The sequence below is a fragment of the Oncorhynchus kisutch genome, unplaced genomic scaffold (assembly GCF_002021735.2).
Source record: "Oncorhynchus kisutch isolate 150728-3 unplaced genomic scaffold, Okis_V2 Okis03b-Okis08b_hom, whole genome shotgun sequence".
NCBI lineage: Eukaryota > Metazoa > Chordata > Actinopteri > Salmoniformes > Salmonidae > Oncorhynchus > Oncorhynchus kisutch.
Window position 1 is genome coordinate 16,813,912 of NW_022261980.1, and position 22,505 is coordinate 16,836,416.

The following is a 22,505-nucleotide window of genomic DNA, read 5'->3' on the forward strand; positions in this document are numbered from 1 at the left end:
GACCCATACATCCATATAGACCAGACTGTAATAAACACTGACCCATTCATCCATATAGACCAGACTGTAATAAACACTGACCCATACATCCATATAGACCAGACTGTAATAAACACTGACCCATACATCCATATAGACCAGACTGTAATAAATACTGACCCATACATCCATATAGACCAGACTATAGTAACCACTGACCCATACATCCATATAGACCAGACTGTAATAAACACTGACCCATACATCCATATAGACCAGACTGTAATAAACACTGACCCATTCATCCATATAGACCAGACTGTAATAAACACTGACCCATTCATCCATATAGACCAGACTATAGTAACCACTGACCCATACATCCATATAGACCAGACTGTAATAAACACTGACCCATACATCCATATAGACCAGACTGTAATAAACACTGACCCATACATCCATATAGACCAGACTGTAATAAACACTGACCCATACATCCATATAGACCAGACTATAGTAACCACTGACCCATACATCCATATAGACCAGACTGTAATAAACACTGACCCATTCATCCATATAGACCAGACTGTAATAAACACTGACCCATACATCCATATAGACCAGACTGTAATAAACACTGACCCATACATCCATATAGACCAGACTATAGTAACCACTGACCCATACATCCATATAGACCAGACTGTAATAAACACTGACCCATACATCCATATAGACCAGACTGTAATAAACACTGACCCATTCATCCATGGAGACCAGACTGTAATAAACACTGACCCATTCATCCATATAGACCAGACTGTAATAAACACTGACCCATACATCCATATAGACCAGACTGTAATAAACACTGACCCATACATCCATATAGACCAGACTGTAATAAACACTGACCCATTCATCCATGGAGACCAGACTGTAATAAACACTGACCCATTCATCCATATAGACCAGACTGTAATAAACACTGACCCATACATCCATATAGACCAGACTGTAATAAACACTGACCCATACATCCATATAGACCAGACTGTAATAAACACTGACCCATACATCCATATAGACCAGACTGTAATAAACACTGACCCATACATCCATATAGACCAGACTGTAATAAACACTGACCCATACATCCATATAGACCAGACTGTAATAAACACTGACCCATACATCCATATAGACCAGACTATAGTAACCACTGACCCATACATCCATATAGACCAGACTGTAATAAACACTGACCCATACATCCATATAGACCAGACTGTAATAAACACTGACCCATTCATCCATGGAGACCAGACTGTAATAAACACTGACCCATTCATCCATATAGACCAGACTGTAATAAACACTGACCCATTCATCCATATAGACCAGACTGTAATAAACACTGACCCATTCATCCATATAGACCAGACTGTAATAAACACTGACCCATACATCCATATAGACCAGACTGTAATAAACAGTCTATTAGTATACAAACAATGACAACAACAGACATTAAATACGTGACCGACACACATATTGACACAACACGGTTCCACGTGCCTTTCGTACTTGTCTGTGTCTGTGTGTGTGTGTGTGTGTGTGTGTGTGTGTGTGGTTGGTTATTCTGTACAGTCAGCTACACCTTATTGACTGTGTTAAAGCGTCATCCTCTCTCCTCCCAGCGGGTTATTCAGGTGAACTAAGCCAGCTGACCCACCCTGTCGCCACACTGAGTTTCACCAGAGATTTCTCTGTCTGGGTTGCGTCACAAATGCCACCCTATTCCCTATATAGTGGTACTACTATAGACAAGAGCCCTATTGTCTATATAGGGTACTTCTATAAACCAGGGCCCTATTCCCTATATAGTGGTACTACTATAGACCAGAGCCCTATTCCCTATATAGTGGTACTACTATAGACCAGAGCCCTATATAGTGGTACTACTATAGACCAGAGCCCTATATAGTGGTACTACTATAGACCAGAGCCCTATTCCCTATATAGTGGTACTACTATAGACCAGAGCCCTATTCCCTATATAGTGGTACTACTATAGACCAGAGCCCTATTCCCTATATAGTGGTACTACTATAGACCAGAGCCCTATTCCCTATATAGTGGTACTACTATAGACCAGAGCCCTATTCCCTATATAGTGGTACTACTATAGACCAGAGCCCTATTCCCTATATAGTGGTACTACTATAGACCAGAGCCCTATTCCCTATATAGTGGTACTACTATAGACCAGAGCCCTATTCCCTATATAGTGGTACTACTATAGACCAGAGCCCTATTCCCTATATAGTGGTACTACTATAGACCAGAGCCCTATTCCCTATATAGTGGTACTACTATAGACCAGAGCCCTATTCCCTATATAGTGCACTAACCAGATGGTAAAGTAGACTAACCAGATGGTAAATTAGACTAACCAGGTGGTAAATTAGACTAACCAGATGGTAAAGTATACTAACCAGATGGTAAATTAGACTAACCAGATGGTAAATTAGACTAACCAGATGGTAAATTAGACTAACCAGATGGTAAATTAGACTAACCAGATGATAAATTACACTAACCAGATGGTAAATTAGACTAACCAGATGGTAAATTAGACTAACCAGTTGGTAAATTAGACTAACCAGATGATAAATTACACTAACCAGATGGTAAATTAGACTAACCAGATGGTAAATTAGACTAACCAGATGGTAAATTAGACTAACCAGATGGTAAAGTATACTAACCAGATGGTAAATTAGACTAACCAGATGATAAATTAGACTAACCAGATGGTAAATTAGACTAACCAGATGGTAAATTAGACTAACCAGATGGTAAATTAGACTAACCAGATGATAAATTACACTAACCAGATGGTAAATTAGACTAACCAGATGGTAAAGTAGACTAACCAGATGGTAAATTAGACTAACCAGAGGGAGATAGGTAAACACTTGCATGCTGTATACCAAAAAGCCACGCTCCAAACAAACAGTGCCATCCTTCTAAACTCTGTTTTTATAATGGCACAGATTGAGCAGCAGCTAAACTCCCTCTAATTACCAAGGTTATCGTCCAGGGTGGGATGTAATCTGTGCTGTTTAAGGTGGTCTCAGTCTGACCATATGCTGTCTGCTCTTATTCTACTGATGGGACTGAACAGTTGAGGTAGTCACAGAGCTAATTATTGACCTATCTTTGTTCTGATCCTACTGATGGGACTGAACAGTTGAGGTAGCCACAGACCTACTGCCTCGTCGGTGATGTATCGGCCTACTGCCTCGTCGGTGCTGTATCGGCCTACTGCCTCGTCGGTGCTGTATCGGCCTACTGCCTCGTCGGCGCTGTATCGGCCTACTGCCTCGTCGTTGCTGTATCGGCCTACTGCCTCATTGGCGCTGTATCGGCCTACTGCCTCGTCGGTGCTGTATCGGCCTACTGCCTCGTCGGTGCTGTATCGGCCTACTGCCTCGTCCGTGCTGTATCGGCCTACTGCCTGGTCGGTGCTGTATCGGCCTACTGCCTGGTCGGTGCTGTATCGGCCTACTGCCTCGTCGGTGCTGTATCGGCCTACTGCCTCGTCGGTGCTGTATCGGCCTACTGCCTGGTCGGTGCTGTATCGGCCTACTGCCTGGTCGGTGCTGTATCGGCCTACTGCCTGGTCGGTGCTGTATCGGCCTACTGCCTGGTCGGTGCTGTATCGGCCTACTGCCTGGTCGGTGCTGTATCGGCCTACTGCCTGGTCGGTGCTGTATCGGCCTACTGCCTGGTCGGTGCTGTATCGGCCTACTGCCTGGTCGGTGCTGTATCGGCCTACTGCCTGGTCGGTGCTGTATCGGCCTACTGCCTGGTCGGTGCTGTATCGGCCTACTGCCTCGTCCGTTATACAGCCGCTTTGTTACTATAGTGTATGTATAGTGCATTACTTGTTGTTGCATTCACTTCTACATATGCAGTGAATTGTCCTGTTGGCAGCACAGAGCACCAGTATACTACACAGAGTAAACAGAGCACCACAGCACAGATTAATGACATCTGTGGCATTCCAGGACTTTTACAGATAGGTCCAGTATTCTACTGTTTCAACTGAGGTAGTAGATAGTTCCTGTATACTACTGTTTCAACTGAGGTAGTAGATAGTCCCAGTATACTACTGTTTCAACTGAGGTAGTAGATAGTTCCAGTATACTACTGTTTCAACTGAGGCAGTAGATAGTTCCAGTGTACTACTGCCTCAACTGAGGTAGTAGATAGTTCCAGTGTACTACTGCCTCAACTGAGGTAGTACTACTGTCTAAACTGAGGTAGTAGATAGTTCCAGTATACTAATGTCTAAACTGAGGTAGTACTACTGTCTAAACTGAGGTAGTACTACTGTCTAAACTGAGGTAGTACTACTGTCTAAACTGACTGTTCATCATGTGAGATGGCAGAATGTTTAGCTCCCTGTAATGTTTCCAGTTGATACGTACCAGCTGGTTTTAGAAAGGAGGGAGGCTGGGTAACTGCACCGCCTGGGGCTCGGTGCTGCTTCGTCCTGACGGAGCTGTGGTGCACCATTAACTGTCCAGTTTATATACACACACACACACACACACACACACACACACACACAGCCACACACACACACACACACACACACACACACACACACACACACACACACACATACACACACACACACACACACACACACACACACACACACACACACACACACACACACACACACACACACACACACACACACACACACACACACACACACACACACACACACAGCCACACACACAGCCACATACACACAGCCACACACACACACACACACACACACACACAGCCACTCATATCTCCCCTCCTTACATAGATAGTGATCAGCGGTCTGAAGCTGTTGGCTGCATTCTCCTCTGGCTGAGTACGGCCTGTTAGTTACAGTGAGGGCTGTTATAACTCTGGCTGAGTACGGCCTGTTAGTTACAGTGAGGCCTGTTATAACTCTGGCTGAGTACGGCCTGTTAGTTACAGTGAGGCCTGTTATAACTCTGGCTGAGTACTGCCTGTTAGTTACAGTGAGGGCTGTTATAACTGGCTGAGTACGGCCTGTTAGTTACAGTGAGGGCTGTTATAACTGGCTGAGTACGGCCTGTTAGTTACAGTGAGGGCTGTTATAACTCTGGCTGAGTACGGCCTGTTAGTTACAGTGAGGGCTGTTATAACTCTGGCTGAGTACGGCCTGTTAGTTACAGTGAGGGCTATTAGATCACAGGACCTGACACAGGCTGTACTGTCTATCACCCAGAGTAAACACAGGACCTGACAGTTTGTACTGTCTATCACCCGCAGGACCTGACAGGCTGTACTGTCTATCACCCAGAGTAAACACAGGACCTGACAGGCTGTACTGTCTATCACCCAGAGTAAACACAGGACCTGACAGTCTGTACTGTCTATCACCCAGAGTAAACACAGGACCTGACAGACTGTACTGTCTATCACCCACAGGACCTGACAGGCTGTACTGTCTATCACCCACAGGACCTGACAGGCTGTACTGTCTATCACCCAGAGTAAACACAGGACCTGACAGACTGTACTGTCTATCACCCAGAGTAAACACAGGACCTAACAGTCTGTACTGTCTATCACCCACAGGACCTGACAGTCTGTACTGTCTATCACCCAGAGTAAACACAGGACCTAACAGTCTGTACTGTCTATCACCCACAGGACCTGACAGGCTGTACTGTCTATCACCCAGAGTAAACACAGGACCTAACAGTCTGTACTGTCTATCACCCACAGGACCTGACAGGCTGTACTGTCTATCACCCAGAGTAAACACAGGACCTAACAGTCTGTACTGTCTATCACCCACAGGACCTGACAGTCTGTACTGTCTATCACCCAGAGTAAACACAGGACCTAACAGTCTGTACTGTCTATCACCCAGAGTAAACACAGGATCTGACAGGCTGTACTGTCTACTACATCACCCAGAGTAAACAGAGAGCATGACATCACGTCAGCAGAGCAGGCCTGAGCACAACACCTCCACCCTGGGCTGGGTCTGCCAGGTTCAAATACTATTTGAAATGAGTTAAAATACGTTAAATGTGCTTGATTGAGCTTGCCTGGCTTAATGAGCCAATAGAGACGTCCCAAAACTGCAGACTGGCACTCTAGGCAGGCTAGATCAAACCATAAAACTATTTTAAAAGATTTCAAGTAGTTTCTGAACCCAGGTCTGTCGTACACCCTGGGATGGGCCAGCCGGTCCTTCAGCCAGCCTGCCAGCCAGCCAGCCAGCCTGCCAGCCAGCCTGCAAGCCAGCCAGCCTGCCATTAATCTACTGGGGAGTGTTTCAACATGTCTGACTGAGTACACAACGAAGACAGTCAATAACACCGGAGAGCAGCCTGTGGAAGATCAGTCAATAACACCAGAAAGCAGCCTGTGGAAGATCAGTCAATAACACCAGAGAGCAGCCTGGAGAAGATCAGTCAATAACACCAGAGAGCAGCCTGGAGAAGATCAGTCAATAACACCAGAAAGCAGCCTGTGGAAGATCAGTCAATAACACCAGAGAGCAGCCTGGAGAAGATCAGTCAATAACACCAGAGAGCAGCCTGGAGAAGATCAGTCAATAACACCAGAGAGCAGCCTGGAGAAGATCAGTCAATAACACCAGAAAGCAGCCTGTGGAAGATCAGTCAATAACACCAGAGAGCAGCCTGGAGAAGATCAGTCAATAACACCAGAGAGCAGCCTGGAGAAGATCAGTCAATAACACCAGAGAGCAGCCTGTGGAAGATCAGTCAATAACACCGGAGAGCAGCCTGTGGAAGATCAAGGTTTGTCAACTATTGTAGTGAAACCAGCAGCATTGTCTGGGGTGTAGAATGACCTGTGTCTGGGGTGTAGAGTGACCTGTGTCTGGGGTGTAGAGTGACCGACAATACTGTGTTTACATCTGGGGTGTAGAGTGACCTGTGTCTGGGATGTAGAGTGACCGACAATACTGTGTTTACATCTGGAGTGTAGAGTGACCTGTGTCTGGGGTGTAGAGTGACCTGTGTCTGGGGTGTAGAGTGACCTGTGTCTGGGGTGTAGAGTGACCGACAATACTGTGTTTACATGGGCTAAATAACTCTTCTACTGGCTAAATAACTATTCTACTGGCTAAATAACTCTTCTACTGGCTAAATAACTCTTCTACTGGCTAAATAACTTTTCTACTGGCTAAATAACTCTTCTACTGGCTAAATAACGTTTCTACTGGCTAAATTACTCTTCTACTGGCTAAATAACTATTCTACTGGCTAAATAGCTCTTCCACTGGCTAAATAACTATTCTACTGGCTAAATAACTCTTCCACTGGCTAAATAACTCTTCCACTGGCTAAATAACTCTTCTAAATAACTCTTCTACTGGCTAAATAACTCTTCTACTGGCTAAATAACTCTTCTACTGGCTAAATAACTATTCTACTGGCTAAATAACTCTTCTACTGGCTAAATAACTCTTCTACTGGCTAAATAACTTTTCTACTGGCTAAATAACTCTTCTACTGGCTAAATAACGTTTCTACTGGCTAAATAACTCTTCTACTGGCTAAATAACTATTCTACTGGCTAAATAGCTCTTCCACTGGCTAAATAACTATTCTACTGGCTAAATAACTCTTCCACTGGCTAAATAACTCTTCTAAATAACTCTTCTACTGGCTAAATAACTCTTCTACTGGCTAAATAACTATTCTACTGGCTAAATAACTCTTCTACTGGCTAAATAACTATTCTACTGGCTAAATAGCTCTTCCACTGGCTAAATAACTATTCTACTGGCTAAATAACTCTTCCACTGGCTAAATAACTCTTCCACTGGCTAAATAACTCTTCTAAATAACTCTTCTACTGGCTAAATAACTCTTCTACTGGCTAAATAACTCTACTGGCTAAATAACTCTTCTACTGGCTAAATAACTCTTCTACTGGCTAAATAACTCTTCTACTGGCTAAATAACTCTTCTACTGGCTAAATAACTCTTCCACTGGCTAAATAACTCTTCCACTGGCAAAATAACTATTCTACTGGCTAAATACCTCTACTGGCTAAATAACTCCCCACTGGCTAAATAACTATTCTACTGGCTAAATAACTATTCTACTGGCTAAATAACTCTTCTACTGGTTAAATAACTATTCTACTGGTTAAATAACTCTTATACTGGCTAAATAGCTCTTCCACTGGCTAAATAACTATTCTACTGGCTAAATAACTCTTCCACTGGCTAAATAACTCTTCTAAATAACGCTTCTACTGGCTAAATAAATATTCTACTGGCTAAATAACTCTTCTACTGGTTAAATAACTCTTCTAAATAACTCTTCTACTGGCTAAATAACTCTTCTAAATAACTCTTCTACTGGCTAAATAACTCTTCTACTGGCTAAATAACTATTCTACTGGCTAAATAACTCTTCCACTGGCTAAATAACTCTTCCACTGGCTAAATAACTCTTCTACTGGCTAAATAACTCTTCTACTGGATAAATAACTATTATACTGGCTAAATAACTCTTCTATTGGCTAAATAACTCTTCTAAATAACTCTTATACTGGCTAAATAACTATTCTAAATAACTCTTCCACTGGTTAAATAACTCTTCTACTGGCTAAATAACTCTTCCACTGGCTAAATAACTCTTCTACTGGCTAAATAACTATTCTGCTGGCTAAATAACTCTTCTACTGGCTAAATAACTCTTCTACTGGCCAAATCTGACACGGGATTCCAGATAGCATTCAACAGCTTTCCTACTGTACCAGTTCTAGATCAGTCTGTCTCTAGGTTTCAGCTTATTACAGAGTAGGAGTCAAGTCACTTCTTCACTGAGATTTCTGACATCATGCCCAAACCGCGCGTCCATCGTCCGCAAATTGTTTTTGCTAGCTAATTTGTCTTATTTTGCTAGCTAACTTGCAGTTGCTAGCTAATTTGTCCTAGGATATAAACATTGAGTTGTTATTTTACCTGAACTGCACAAGGTCCTCTACTCCGACAATTAATTCACACATAAAACGGTCAACCGAATAATTTCGTCATCTCTCCTCCTTCCAGGCTTCTTCTTCTGAGCCTGTCCTCCTATAGCTTCTCCACCAGCCTCCACTGTTTTATATATATATATATATATATTCTGTATATACATGTCTGTGGTTAAACTGACTGGCTGGCTGGCTGGCTGACTGACTGACTGACTGGCTGACTGGCTGGCTGGCTGGCTGGCTGGCTGACTGGCTGACTGGCTGGCTGGCTGGCTGACTGGCTGGCTGGCTGGCTGGCTGACTGGCTGGCTGGCTGGCTGACTGGCTGGCTGACTGGCTGGCTGACTGGCTGGCTGGCCCTGCTGACTGGCTGACTGACTGACTGGCTGGCTGACTGGCTGACTGGCTGGCTGGCTGGCTGACTGGCTGGCTGGCTGACTGACTGGCTGGCTGACTGGCTGACTGACTGACTGGCTGGCTGACTGGCTGACTGGCTGGCTGGCTGACTGGCTGGCTGGCTGGCTGGCTGGCCCTGCTGACTGGCTGACTGGCTGACTGGCTGGCTGACTGGCTGACTGGCTGGCTGGCTGGCTGACTGGCTGGCTGACTGGCTGACTGGCTGACTGGCTGACTGGCTGGCTGACTGGCTGGCTGGCCCTGCTGACTGGCTGACTGGCTGGCTGGCTGACTGGCTGGCTGGCTGACTGACTGACTGACTGGCTGGCTGACTGACTGGCTGGCTGACTGGCTGACTGGCTGACTGACTGGCTGGCTGACTGGCTGACTGGCTGACTGGCTGACTGGCTGGCTGGCTGGCTGACTGGCTGACTGGCTGGCTGGCTGACTGGCTGGCTGGCTGGCTGACTCTGGCTAATTTACTGACTGGCTGGCTGACTGGCTGGCTGGCTGACTCTGGCTAATTTACTGACTGGCTGGCTGACTGGCTGGCTGGCTGGCTGGCTGACTGACTCTGGCTAATTTACTGACTGGCTGGCTGGCTGACTGGCTGGCTGGCTGGCTGGCTGACTGACTCTGGCTAATTTACTGACTGGCTGGCTGGCTGACTAACTGACTGGCTGGCCGACTAACTGACTGACTGGCTAATTTACTGACTGGCTGGCTGGCTGACTAACTGACTGGCTGGCCGACTAACTGACTGACTGGCTAATTTACTGACTGGCTGGCCGACTAACTGACTGGCTGGCTAATTTACTGGCTGGCTGGCTGACTAACTGACTGGCTGGCTGACTAACTGACTGACTGGCTAATTTACTGACTGGCTGGCCGACTAACTGACTGGCTGGCTAATTTACTGACTGGCTGTCCGACTAACTGACTGACTGGCTAATTTACTGACTGGCTGGCCGACTAACTGACTGACTGGCTAATTTACTGACTGGCTGGCCGACTAACTGACTGGCTGGCTGACTGGTTGTTTGACTGACTCACCGACTGGCTGACTGACTGACTAACTGACAGGTCTGACTGACTGACTGACTGACTGGTTGGTTGGCTGGCTGACTGACTGGCTGGCTGACTAACTAACTGGCTGCCTGACTGGCTGAATAACTGACTGACTGACTCCAGGAGGGGAGACTCCAAATCTAGAATAACCTACTCAGTGTTACTCTGCATAGCCAGCATACCTGGTACCTGACTCCAGGAGGGCAGACTCCTAATCTAGAATAACCTACTCAGTGTTACTCTGCATAGCCAGCATACCTGGTACCTGACTCCAGGAGGGCAGACTCCTAATCTAGAATAACCTACTCAGTGTTACTCTGCATAGCCAGCATACCAGGTTCCTGACTCCAGGAGGGCAGACTCCTAATCTAGAATAACCTACTCAGCATCACTCTGTGATGGGGAGCAGATTGTGTCATAGCACCATGCGGTACCTAGTCCTCCCAGTCACACAGGGATCATAGCTCTCAGAGCTTTTTAAGTCCCTCAGACACTTACTGATTATCCACCAAGCTGATTATCTGAGGCAGAGAACTAGCACCTAAATCTCTCTCTCTGTCTCCCAGAGGTTTAAGCTGCTCTAATATTTGGGTTGTCCCCTCCAGCTCTAATCAGCTGAAGGTTTTCTTGTTCTCAGATATATTATCTCTGAGAGAACAGTTCCAAGTGACATGTGACACGTCCATCCATCTGAGACGGAGTGGAGGGGTGGACCATTCCCCAAACCAGGTCTGTGTCCTTAAGGATGGATCATTCCCCAAACCAGGCCTCCATCCTTAATGATGGACCATTCCCCAAACCAGGCATGTCTCCTTAATGATGGACCATTCCCCAAACCAGGCCTCCATCCTTAATGATGGACCATTCCCCAAACCAGGCCTCCATCCTTAATGAGGGACCATTCCCCAAACCAGGCCTGTCTCCTTAATGAGGGACCATTCCCCAAACCAGGCCTCCATCCTTAATGATGGACCATTCCCCAAACCAGGCCTCCATCCTTAATGATGGACCATTCCCCAAACCAGGCCTCCATCCTTAATGATGGACCATTCCCCAAACCCTGGTTTCTGGTAACACCTGGTTTCTGATATCCTCTTCATTAAATTTAAGGTAGCCTGGTTTCCCCAGTACTCTATACTGTGTGGTTAAGGTAGCCTGGTTTCCCCAGTACTCTATACTGTGTGGTTAAGGTAGCCTGGTTTCCCCAGTACTCTATACTGTGTGGTTAAGGTAGCCTGGTTTCCCCAGTACTCTATACTGTGTGGTTAAGGTAGCCTGGTTTCCCCAGTATTCTATACTGTGTGGTTTAGGTAGCCTGGTTTCCCCAGTACTCTATACTGTGTGGTTAAGGTAGCCTGGTTTCCCCAGTACTCTATACTGTGTGGTTAAGGTAGCCTGGTTTCCCCAGTACTCTATACTGTGTGGTTAAGGTAGCCTGGTTTCCCCAGTATTCTATACTGTGTGGTTTAGGTAGCCTGGTTTCCCCAGTACTCTATACTGTGTGGTTAAGGTAGCCTGGTTTCCCCAGTACTCTATACTGTGTGGTTAAGGTAGCCTGGTTTCCCCAGTACTCTATACTGTGTGGTTAAGGTAGCCTGGTTTCCCCAGTATTCTATACTGTGTGGTTTAGGTAGCCTGGTTTCCCCAGTACTCTATACTGTGTGGTTAAGGTAGCCTGGTTTCCCCAGTACTCTATACTGTGTGGTTAAGGTAGCCTGGCTTCCCCAGTATTCTATACTGTGTGGTTTAGGTAGCCTGGTTTCCCCAGTACTCTATACTGTGTGGTTAAGGTAGCCTGGTTTCCCCAGTACTCTATACTGTGTGGTTAAGGTAGCCTGGCTTCCCCAGTATTCTATACTGTGTGGTTTAGGTAGCCTGGTTTCCCCAGTACTCTATACTGTGTGGTTAAGGTAGCCTGGTTTCCCCAGTACTCTATACTGTGTGGTTAAGGTAGCCTGGTTTCCCCAGTACTCTATACTGTGTGGTTAAGGTAGCCTGGTTTCCCCAGTACTCTATACTGTGTGGTTAAGGTAGCCTGGTTTCCCCAGTACTCTATACTGTGTGGTTAAGGTAGCCTGGTTTCCCCAGTACTCTATACTGTGTGGTTAAGGTAGCCTGGTTTCCCCAAATCAAATCAAATCAAATCAAATTTATTTATATAGCCCTTCGTACATCAGCTGATATCTCAAAGTGCTGTACAGAAACCCAGCCTAAAACCCCAAACAGCAAGCAATGCAGGTGTAGAAGCACGGTGGCTAGGAAAAACTCCCTAGAAAGGCCAATACCTAGGAAGAAACCTAGAGAGGAACCAGGCTATGTGGGGTGGCCAGTCCTCTTCTGGCTGTGCCGGGTGGAGATTATAACAGAACATGGCCAAGATGTTCAAATGTTCATAAATAACCAGCATGGTCGAATAATAATAAGGCAGAACAGTTGAAACTAGAGCAGCAGCACAGTCAGGTGGAAGTTGAAACTGGAGCAGCAGCATGGCCAGGTGGACTGGGGACAGCAAGGAGTCATCATGTCAGGTAGTCCTGGGGCATGGTCCTAGGGCTCAGGTCCTCCGAGAGAGAGAAAGAAAGAGAGAAGGAGAGAATTAGAGAACGCACACTTAGATTCACACAGGACACCGAATAGGACAGGAGAAGTACTCCAGATATAACAAACTGACCCCAGCCCCCCGACACATAAACTACTGCAGCATAAATACTGGAGGCTGAGACAGGAGGGGTCAGGAGACACTGTGGCCCCATCCGAGGACACCCCCGGACAGGGCCAAACAGGAAGGATATAACCCCACCCACTTTGCCAAAGCACAGCCCCCACACCACTAGAGGGATATCTTCAACCACCAACTTACCATCCTGAGACAAGGCTGAGTATAGCCCACAAAGATCTCCGCCACGGCACAACCCAAGGGGGGGGGCACCAACCCAGACAGGATGATCACAACAGTGATCATTACTCTATACTGTGTGGTTAAGGTAGCCTGGTTTCCCCAGTACTCTATACTGTGTGGTTAAGGTAGCCTGGTTTCCCCAGTACTCTATACTGTGTGGTTAAGGTAGCCTGGTTTCCCCAGTACTCTATACTGTGTGGTTAAGGTAGCCTGGTTTCCCCAGTACTCTATACTGTGTGGTTAAGGTAGCCTGGTTTCCCCAGTACTCTACACTGTGTGGTTAAGGTAGCCTGGTTTCCCCAGTACTCTATACTGTGTGGTTAAGGTAGCCTGGTTTCCCCAGTACTCTACACTGTGTGGTTAAGGTAGCCTGGTTTCTGTTGTGTGTTATTACAGGCGTAGCTGGCAGTTGTGTTTCTAGAAGCCTCCCTCCCTGAGGTTTAACCTGCTCTATAACCAACTAGAGGTTTGTTCCAAATGTAATGAGATTTACCAGTTTTAATGTGCATTTCTTCATTGTCTTTTGTTTGGAGCGCATGTCTGGTTTCTCCGTCTTGTCAATGTACAAATCAAATTGTATTTGTCACATGAATACAACAGGTGTAGTAGACCTCACAGTGAAATGCTGAATACAACAGGTGTAGTAGACCTAACAGTGAAATGCTGAATACAACAGGTGTAGTAGACCTTACAGTGAAATGCTGAATACAACAGGTGTAGTAGACCTCACAGTGAAATGCTGAATACAACAGGTGTAGTAGACCTCACAGTGAAATGCTGAATACAACAGGTGTAGTAGACCTCACAGTGAAATGCTGAATACAACAGGTGTAGTAGACCTGCCAGTGAAATGCTGAATACAACAGGTGTAGTAGACCTTACAGTGAAATGCTGAATACAACAGGTGTAGTAGACCTCACAGTGAAATGCTGAATACAACAGGTGTAGTAGACCTTACAGTGAAATGCTGAATACAACAGGTGTAGTAGACCTCACAGTGAAATGCTGAATACAACAGGTGTAGTAGACCTTACAGTGAAATGCTGAATACAACAGGTGTAGTAGACCTTACAGTGAAATGCTGAATACAACAGGTGTAGTAGACCTGCCAGTGAAATGCTGAATACAACAGGTGTAGTAGACCTTACAGTGAAATGCTGAATACAACAGGTGTAGTAGACCTCACAGTGAAATGCTGAATGCAACAGGTGTAGTAGACCTTACAGTGAAATGATGAATACAACAGGTGTAATAGACCTCACAGTGAAATGCTGAATACAACAGGTGTAGTAGACCTGCCAGTGAAATGCTGAATACAACAGGTGTAGTAGACCTTACAGTGAAATGCTGAATACAACAGGTGTAGTAGACCTTACAGTGAAATGCTGAATACAACAGGTGTAGTAGACCTCACAGTGAAATGCTGAATACAACAGGTGTAGTAGACCTTACAGTGAAATGATGAATACAACAGGTGTAATAGACCTCACAGTGAAATGCTGAATACAACAGGTGTAGTAGACCTCACAGTGAAATGCTGAATACAACAGGTGTAGTAGACCTCACAGTGAAATGCTGAATACAACAGGTGTAGTAGACCTTACAGTGAAATGCTGAATACAACAGGTATAGTAGACCTCACAGTGAAATGCTGAATACAACAGGTGTAGTATACCTTACAGTGAAATGCTGAATACAACAGGTGTAGTAGACCTTACAGTGAAATGCTGAATACAACAGGTGTAGTAGACCTCACAGTGAAATGCTGAATACAACAGGTATAGTAGACCTCACAGTGAAATGCTGAATACAACAGGTGTAGTAGACCTTACAGTGAAATGCTGAATACAACAGGTGTAGTAGACCTCACAGTAAAATGCTGAATACAACAGGTGTAGTAGACCTTACAGTGAAATGCCGGTACAGAGTCAATGTGGAGGCTATATACAGGGTGTTACGGTACAGAGTCAATGTGGAGGCTATATACAGGGTGTTACGGTAGAGAGTCAATGTGGAGGCTATATACAGGGTGTTACGGTACAGAGTCAATGTGGAGGCTATATACAGGGGGTACCGGTACAGAGTCAATGTGGAGGCTATATACAGGGGGTACCGGTACAGAGTCAATGTGGAGACTATATACAGGGGGTACCGGTACAGAGTCAATGTGGAGGCTATATACAGGGGGTACCGGTACAGAGTCAATGTGGAGGCTATATACAGGGGGTACCGGTACAGAGTCAATGTGGAGGCTATATACAGGGGGTACTGGTACAGAGTCAATGTGGAGGCTATATACAGGGGTACCGGTACAGAGTCAATGTGGAGGCTATATACAGGGGGTACTGGTACAGAGTCAATGTGGAGGCTATATACAGGGTATTACGGTACAGAGTCAATGTGGAGGCTATATACAGGGGGTACTGGTACAGAGTCAATGTGGAGGCTATATACAGGGGTACCGGTACAGAGTCAATGTGGAGACTATATACAGGGTATTACGGTACAGAGTCAATGTGGAAGCTATATACAGGGGGTACCGGTACAGAGTTGATGTGGAGGTTATATACAGGGGGTACCGGTACAGAGTCAATGTGGAGGCTATATACAGGGTATTACGGTACAGAGTCAATGTGGAGACTATATACAGGGTATTACGGTACAGAGTCAATGTGGAGGCTATATACAGGGTGTTACGGTACAGAGTCAATGTGGAGGCTATATACAGGAGGTACTGGTACAGAGTCAATGTGGAGGCTATATACAGGGTGTTACGGTACAGAGTCAATGTGGAGACTATATACAGGATGTTACGGTACAGAGTCAATGTGGAAGCTATATACTGTAGAGAGAGAGAGAGAGAGAGAGAGCGCATTCTTAGCTGGATCAGGGAAGTACCCTACGTTAGTATAGAGTGGCCCAGTTCCAGGGGAGTACCCTACGTTAGTATAGAGTGGCCCAGTTCCAGGGAAGTACCCTACGTTAGTATAGAGTGGCCCAGTTCCAGGGAAGTACCCTACGTTAGAATAGAGTGGCCCAGTTCCAGGGGAGTACCCTACGTTAGAATAGAGTGGCCCAGTTCCAGGGGAGTACCCTACGTTAGAATAGAGTGGCCCAGTTCCAGGGGAGTACCCTACGTTAGTATAGAGTGGCCCAGTTCCAGGGAAGTACCCTACGTTAGTATAGAGTGGCCCAGTTCCAGGGAAGTACCCTACGTTAGAATAGAGTGGCCCAGTTCCAGGGGAGTACCCTACGTTAGAATAGAGTGGCCCAGTTCCAGGGGAGTACCCTACGTTAGAATAGAGTGGCCCAGTTCCAGGGGAGTACCCTACGTTAGAATAGAGTGGTCCAGGGGAGTACCCTACATTAGTATAGAGTGGCCCAGTTCCAGGGGAGTACCCTACGTTAGAATAGAGTGGCCCAGTTCCAGGGGAGTATCCTACGTTAGTATAGAGTGGCCCAGTTCCAGTGGAGTACCCTACGTTAGAATAGAGTGGCCCAGTTCCAGGGGAGTACCCTACGTTAGAATAGAGTGGCCCAGTTCCAGGGGAGTACCCTACGTTAGAATAGAGTGGTCCAGGGGAGTACCCTACGTTAGAATAGAGTGGTCCAGGGGAGTACCCTACGTTAGAATAGAGTGGCCCAGGTCCAGGGGAGTACCCTACGTTAGAATAGAGTGGCCCAGTTCCAGGGGAGTACCCTACGTTAGAATAGAGTGGCCCAGTTCCAGGGGAGTACCCTACGTTAGAATAGAGTGGTCCAGGGGAGTACCCTACGTTAGAATAGAGTGGTCCAGGGGAGTACCCTACGTTAGAATAGAGTGGCCCAGTTCCAGGGGAGTATCCTACGTTAGAATAGAGTGGCCCAGTTCCAGGGGAGTACCCTACGTTAGAATAGAGTGGCCCAGTTCCAGGGGAGTACCCTACGTTAGAATAGAGTGGCCCAGTTCCAGGGGAGTACCCTACGTTAGTATAGAGTGGCCCAGTTCCAGGGGAGTACCCTACGTTAGAATAGAATGGTCCAGTTCCAGGGGAGTACCCTACGTTAGAATAGAATGGTCCAGTTCCAGGGGAGTACCCTACGTTAGAATAGAGTGGTCCAGGGAAGTACCCTACGTTAGAATAGAGTGGTCCAGGGGAGTACCCTACGTTAGAATAGAGTGGTCCAGGGGAGTACCCTACGTTAGAATAGAGTGGTCCAGGTCGAGTACCCTACGTTAGTATAGAGTGGCCCAGTTCCAGGGGAGTACCCTACGTTAGAATAGAGTGGTCCAGGGGAGTACCCTACGTTAGAATAGAGTGGTCCAGGTCGAGTACCCTACGTTAGTATAGAGTGGCCCAGTTCCAGGGGAGTACCCTACGTTAGAATAGAGTAGTCCAGTTCCAGGGGAGTACCCTACGTTAGTATAGAGTGGCCCAGTTCCAGGGGAGTACCCTACGTTAGAATAGAGTGGCCCAGTTCCCCGACTGGGTAGAAATTTCAATGGTGTGAAATGGAGCAAACTCCTCCCACCCGGGGCACCGGGCCATACACAACAAACTGTCTGACAGGCAGAGAGGCGGACCTGGGTCTGAGGGGGCGGGACTGGTGTGGGCGGGCCGTAGCGTGTGGGCGGGCCTGGTGTGGGCGGGCCGTAGCGTGTGCTCGTCGCTGCAGTGTGTGAAAGCAGTAGTTGGTCGTTGCAGTCGTACGGTTTGGAAGGAGGTCGACCAGCAGAGAGACTCACTGAGGAATACTGAGGACAATGATCCCAGGATACACTACTACAGAGGCCATACTGCATACACTATGGTGAGTGGACACACACACACTGAACACACACACACACAGAACACACACACACACACACACTGAACACACACACACACACAGACACTGAACACACACTCACACTGAACACAGAACACAGAACACACACACACACAGAACACACACTCACAGAACACACACACACACAGAACACACACACACACACACACTGAACACACACTCACAGAACACACACACTGAACACACACATTGAGCTGCATGGAATTTTGTCTGAGGAGGTGTTGCTGTGTGATGGCTTTACCTTACCGGTACGGGACAGGGTAGGACAGGACAGGGTGGGACAGGACAGGGTAGGACAGTGTGGGACAGGGTAGGACAGGACAGGGTAGGACGGGACAGGGTGGGACAGGGTAGGACGGGACAGGGTGGGACAGGGTAGGACAGGGTAGGACAGGACAGGGTGGGACAGGGTAGGACAGGACAGGGTAGGACGGGACAGGGTGGGACAGGACAGGGTAGGACGGGACAGGGTGGGACAGCGTAGGACATGACAGGACGGGACAGGGTGGGACAGGACAGATAATGTTAGATCATCCTACTGGGGAGAGGAGAGAGAGAGGATTGTTGAAGAGCCTGTGGGGGAAATTCAGTCTGAATACAGTGTTGACTTTAAGGTTGAATAGGTGTTGTCACAAAGGTGGATGTTCCTCAAGGGCTTGAGGTGTGTGTGTCCTGAGGTGTGTGTGTGTGTCCTGAGGTGTGTGTCCTGAGGTGTGTGTGTGTCCTGAGGTGTGTGTGTGTGTCCTGAGGTGTGTGTGTGTGTGTGTGTCCTGAGGTGTGTGTGTGTGTCCTGAGGTGTGTGTGTGTGTGTTTCCTTGCTGTGTGTCCTGAGGTGTGTGTGTGTGTTTCCTTGCTCTGTGTCCTGAGGTGTGTGTGTGTGTTTCCTTGCTGTGTGTCCTGAGGTGTGTGTGTGTGTGTGTTTCCTTGCTGTGTGTCCTGAGGTGTGTGTGTGTGTGTTTCCTTGCTGTGTGTCCTGAGGTGTGTGTGTGTGTTTCCTTGCTGTGTGTCCTGAGGTGTGTGTGTCCTGAGGTGTGTGTGTGTGTTTCCTTGCTGTGTGTGCTGTGAGCGTGTTTGTGTCCACGTGAATGTCTGTTTAAGCGCTGCCTGCTGCAGATGCGTGCCTCTCTGTGGGGTTGACTGGCTGTGCTGTTGGCCTTGGGGCAGATGGTTTGGGGCAGACGGTTTGGGGCAGACGGTTTGGGGCAGACAGTTTGGGGCAGACAGTCTCCTCAGTACTGATCCCCCTCCTCTCTGAGTTAACCGTAGTATGGACCTTACTGTGCTCACTGGGGGACTGAAGGGCTCTTTTTGAAGGAGAGACGGGCTTAACCAGGGTGTGTGTGTGTTTACCTCAAACATCCGAGGAAGGTCAGCCCTGCGGAGAGAGAGAAAGGGAGAGAGATAGGGGAATGCTGGCGTCAAGAATTGTAATTTCCTCGTTTCACAGGCACATGGAGAGGGGAGGGAAGAGAGAGAGATGGCTGAGGGTTACGGGGCAGGACAGTGGAGGAGGGAGGGAAGAGAGAGAGATGGCTGAGGGTTAGGGGGCAGGACAGTGGAGGAGGGAGGGAAGAGAGAGAGATGGCTGAGGGTTAGCAGGACAGTGGAGGAGGGAGGGAAGAGAGAGATGGCTGAGGGTTAGCAGGACAGTGGAGGAGGGAGGGAAGAGAGAGATGGCTGAGGGTTAGGGGGCAGGACAGTGGAGGAGGGAGGGAAGAGAGAGAGAGATGGCTGAGGGTTAGCAGGACAGTGGAGGAGGGAGGGAAGAGAGAGATGGTTGATCTGCTATCTCAACTCTTATAAAAATGGGTTCCAAAGGGTTCTTCAGCTGTCCCCAATAGGAGAACCCCTTTTGGTTCCAAGTAAAATCAGGTAGAACTCTTTCCACAAGAATTCATTGAATTATCCAGTGGACTGTGGCCCCTTGATATACTCTGTGTTCTATACATATCCCCGCTATTGGGGTCTGTTGGGGTCTCTCTCTCTGGTCTCTCTCTGATATATCCTTGATATACTCTGTGTTCTATACATATCCCCGCTATTGGGGTCTGCTGGGGTCTCTCTCTGGTCTCTCTCTCTGGTCTCTCTCTCTGGTCTCTGGTCTCTCTCTCTGGTCTCTCTCTGATATATCCTTAATATACTCTGTGTTCTATACATATCCCCGCTATTGGGGTCTGCTGGGGTCTCTCTCTCTGGTCTCTCTCTCTGGTCTCTGGTCTCTGGTCTCTCTCTGGTCTCTGGTCTCTCTCTGATATATATCCTTGATATACTCTGTGTTCTATACATATCCCCGCTATTGGGGTCTGCTGGGGTCTCTCTCTGGTCTCTCTCTCTGGTCTCTGGTCTCTCTCTCCCCCAACCTTCCTCTCTCTGGTCTCTCTCTCTGGTCTCTCTCTCTGGCCTCTGGTCTCTCTGGTCTCTGGTCTCTCTCTCTGGTCTCTGGTCTCTCTCTGGTCTCTCTCTCTGGTCTCTGGTCTCTCTCTCCCCCAACCTTCCTCTCTCTGGTCTCTCTCTCTGGTCTCTCTCTCTGGTCTCTCTCTCTGGTCTCTGGTCTCTCTGGTCTCTGGTCTCTCTCTCTGGTCTCTGGTCTCTCTGGTCTCTGGTCTCTCTGGTCTCTGGTCTCTGGTCTCTCTGGTCTCTGGTCTCTCTCTCTGGTCTCTGGTCTCTCTCTCTCTCCCCCAACCTCCCTCTCTCTGGTCTGTTCCTCTCAATTCATTTTAAGGGGCTTTATTGACATGGGAAACATATGTTTGCGTTTTAAGTGAAATAAACAATAAGAAATTAACAGTAAACATTACACTCACAAAAGTTCCAAAAGAATAAAGACATTATAAATGTCATATTATATATATATATATATATATATATATACAGTGTTGTAACGATGTGCAAATAGTTAAAGTACACAAGGGAGAATAAATAAGCATAAATATGGGTTGTATTTTGTTCTTCACTGGTTGCCCTTTTCTTGTGGCAACAGGTCACACATCTTGCTGCTGTGATATTTCACCCAGTAGATATGGGAGTTTATCAGAATTGTGGATCTGTGTAATCCTGAGTGAAATATATGTGTCAGACTATGAGACGTCATAAAAAAAATGGGTTTCTCATGAAAAAGTCTGTAGCGTCCAAACGGTTTGGTCTACAAACGAATACTTCCTACAAACTAATACTACCTAATACTACCTACAAACTAATACTTCCTACAAACTAATACTTCCTACAAACTAATACGACCTACAAACTAATACTACCTAATACGACCTACAAACTAATACTACCTAATACGACCTACAAACTAATACTACCTAATACTTCCTACAAAATAATACTTCCTAATACGACCTACAAACTAATACTACCTACAAACTAATACTACCTACAAACTAATACTTCCTACAAACTAATACTTCCTAATACTACCTACAAACTAATACTACCTACAAACTAATACTTCCTAATACTACCTACAAACTAATACTTCCTACAAACTAATACTTCCTAATACTACCTACAAACTGATACTACCTACAAACTAATACTACAAACTAATACTACCTAATACTTCCTACAAACTGATACTTCCTACAAACTAATACTACCTAATACTTCCTACAAACTAATACTACAAACTAATACTACCTACAAACTAATACTACCTACAAACTAATACTTCCTACTACCTAATACTTCCTACAAACTACTACTACCTAATACTTCCTACAAACTAATACTACCTAATACTACCTACAAACTAATACAACCTACAAACTAATACTACCTAATACTACCTACAAACTAATACTTCCTACAAACTAATACTACCTAATACTACCTACAACCTAATACTTCCTACAAACTAATACTTCCTACAATCTAATACTACCTACAAACTAATATGACCAACAAACTAACACAAACTAATACGACCTACAAACTAATACTACCTAATACTTCCTACAAACTAATACTACCTACAAACTAATACTACCTAATACTTCCTACAAACTAATACTACCTACAAACTAATACTACCTAATACTTCCGACAAACTAATACTACCTACAAACTAATACTACCTAATACTTCCGACAAACTAATACTACCTACAAACTAATACTACCTACAAACTAATACTTCCTAATACTTCCTACAAACTAATACTACCTAATACTTCCTACAAACTAATACTACCTAATACTTCCTACAAACTAATACGACCTACAAACGAATACTTCCTAATACTTCCTACAA

General features: G+C 46.2%; 1 protein-coding gene across 1 annotated transcript in view; it reads left to right on the forward strand.

The window, feature by feature from the left end:
• The first annotated feature begins 18,016 nt into the window (after window positions 1-18,016).
• LOC116359581 (mucin-5AC-like) overlaps window positions 18,017-22,505 on the forward strand; it is a 48,878-nt gene continuing 44,389 nt past the window's right edge. Inside the window, exon 1 of the mRNA XM_031812419.1 lies at window positions 18,017-18,212. Coding sequence (XP_031668279.1) covers window positions 18,210-18,212 — 3 coding nt within the window. The 5' untranslated portion in view covers window positions 18,017-18,209. The remainder of the gene's footprint in view (window positions 18,213-22,505) is intronic.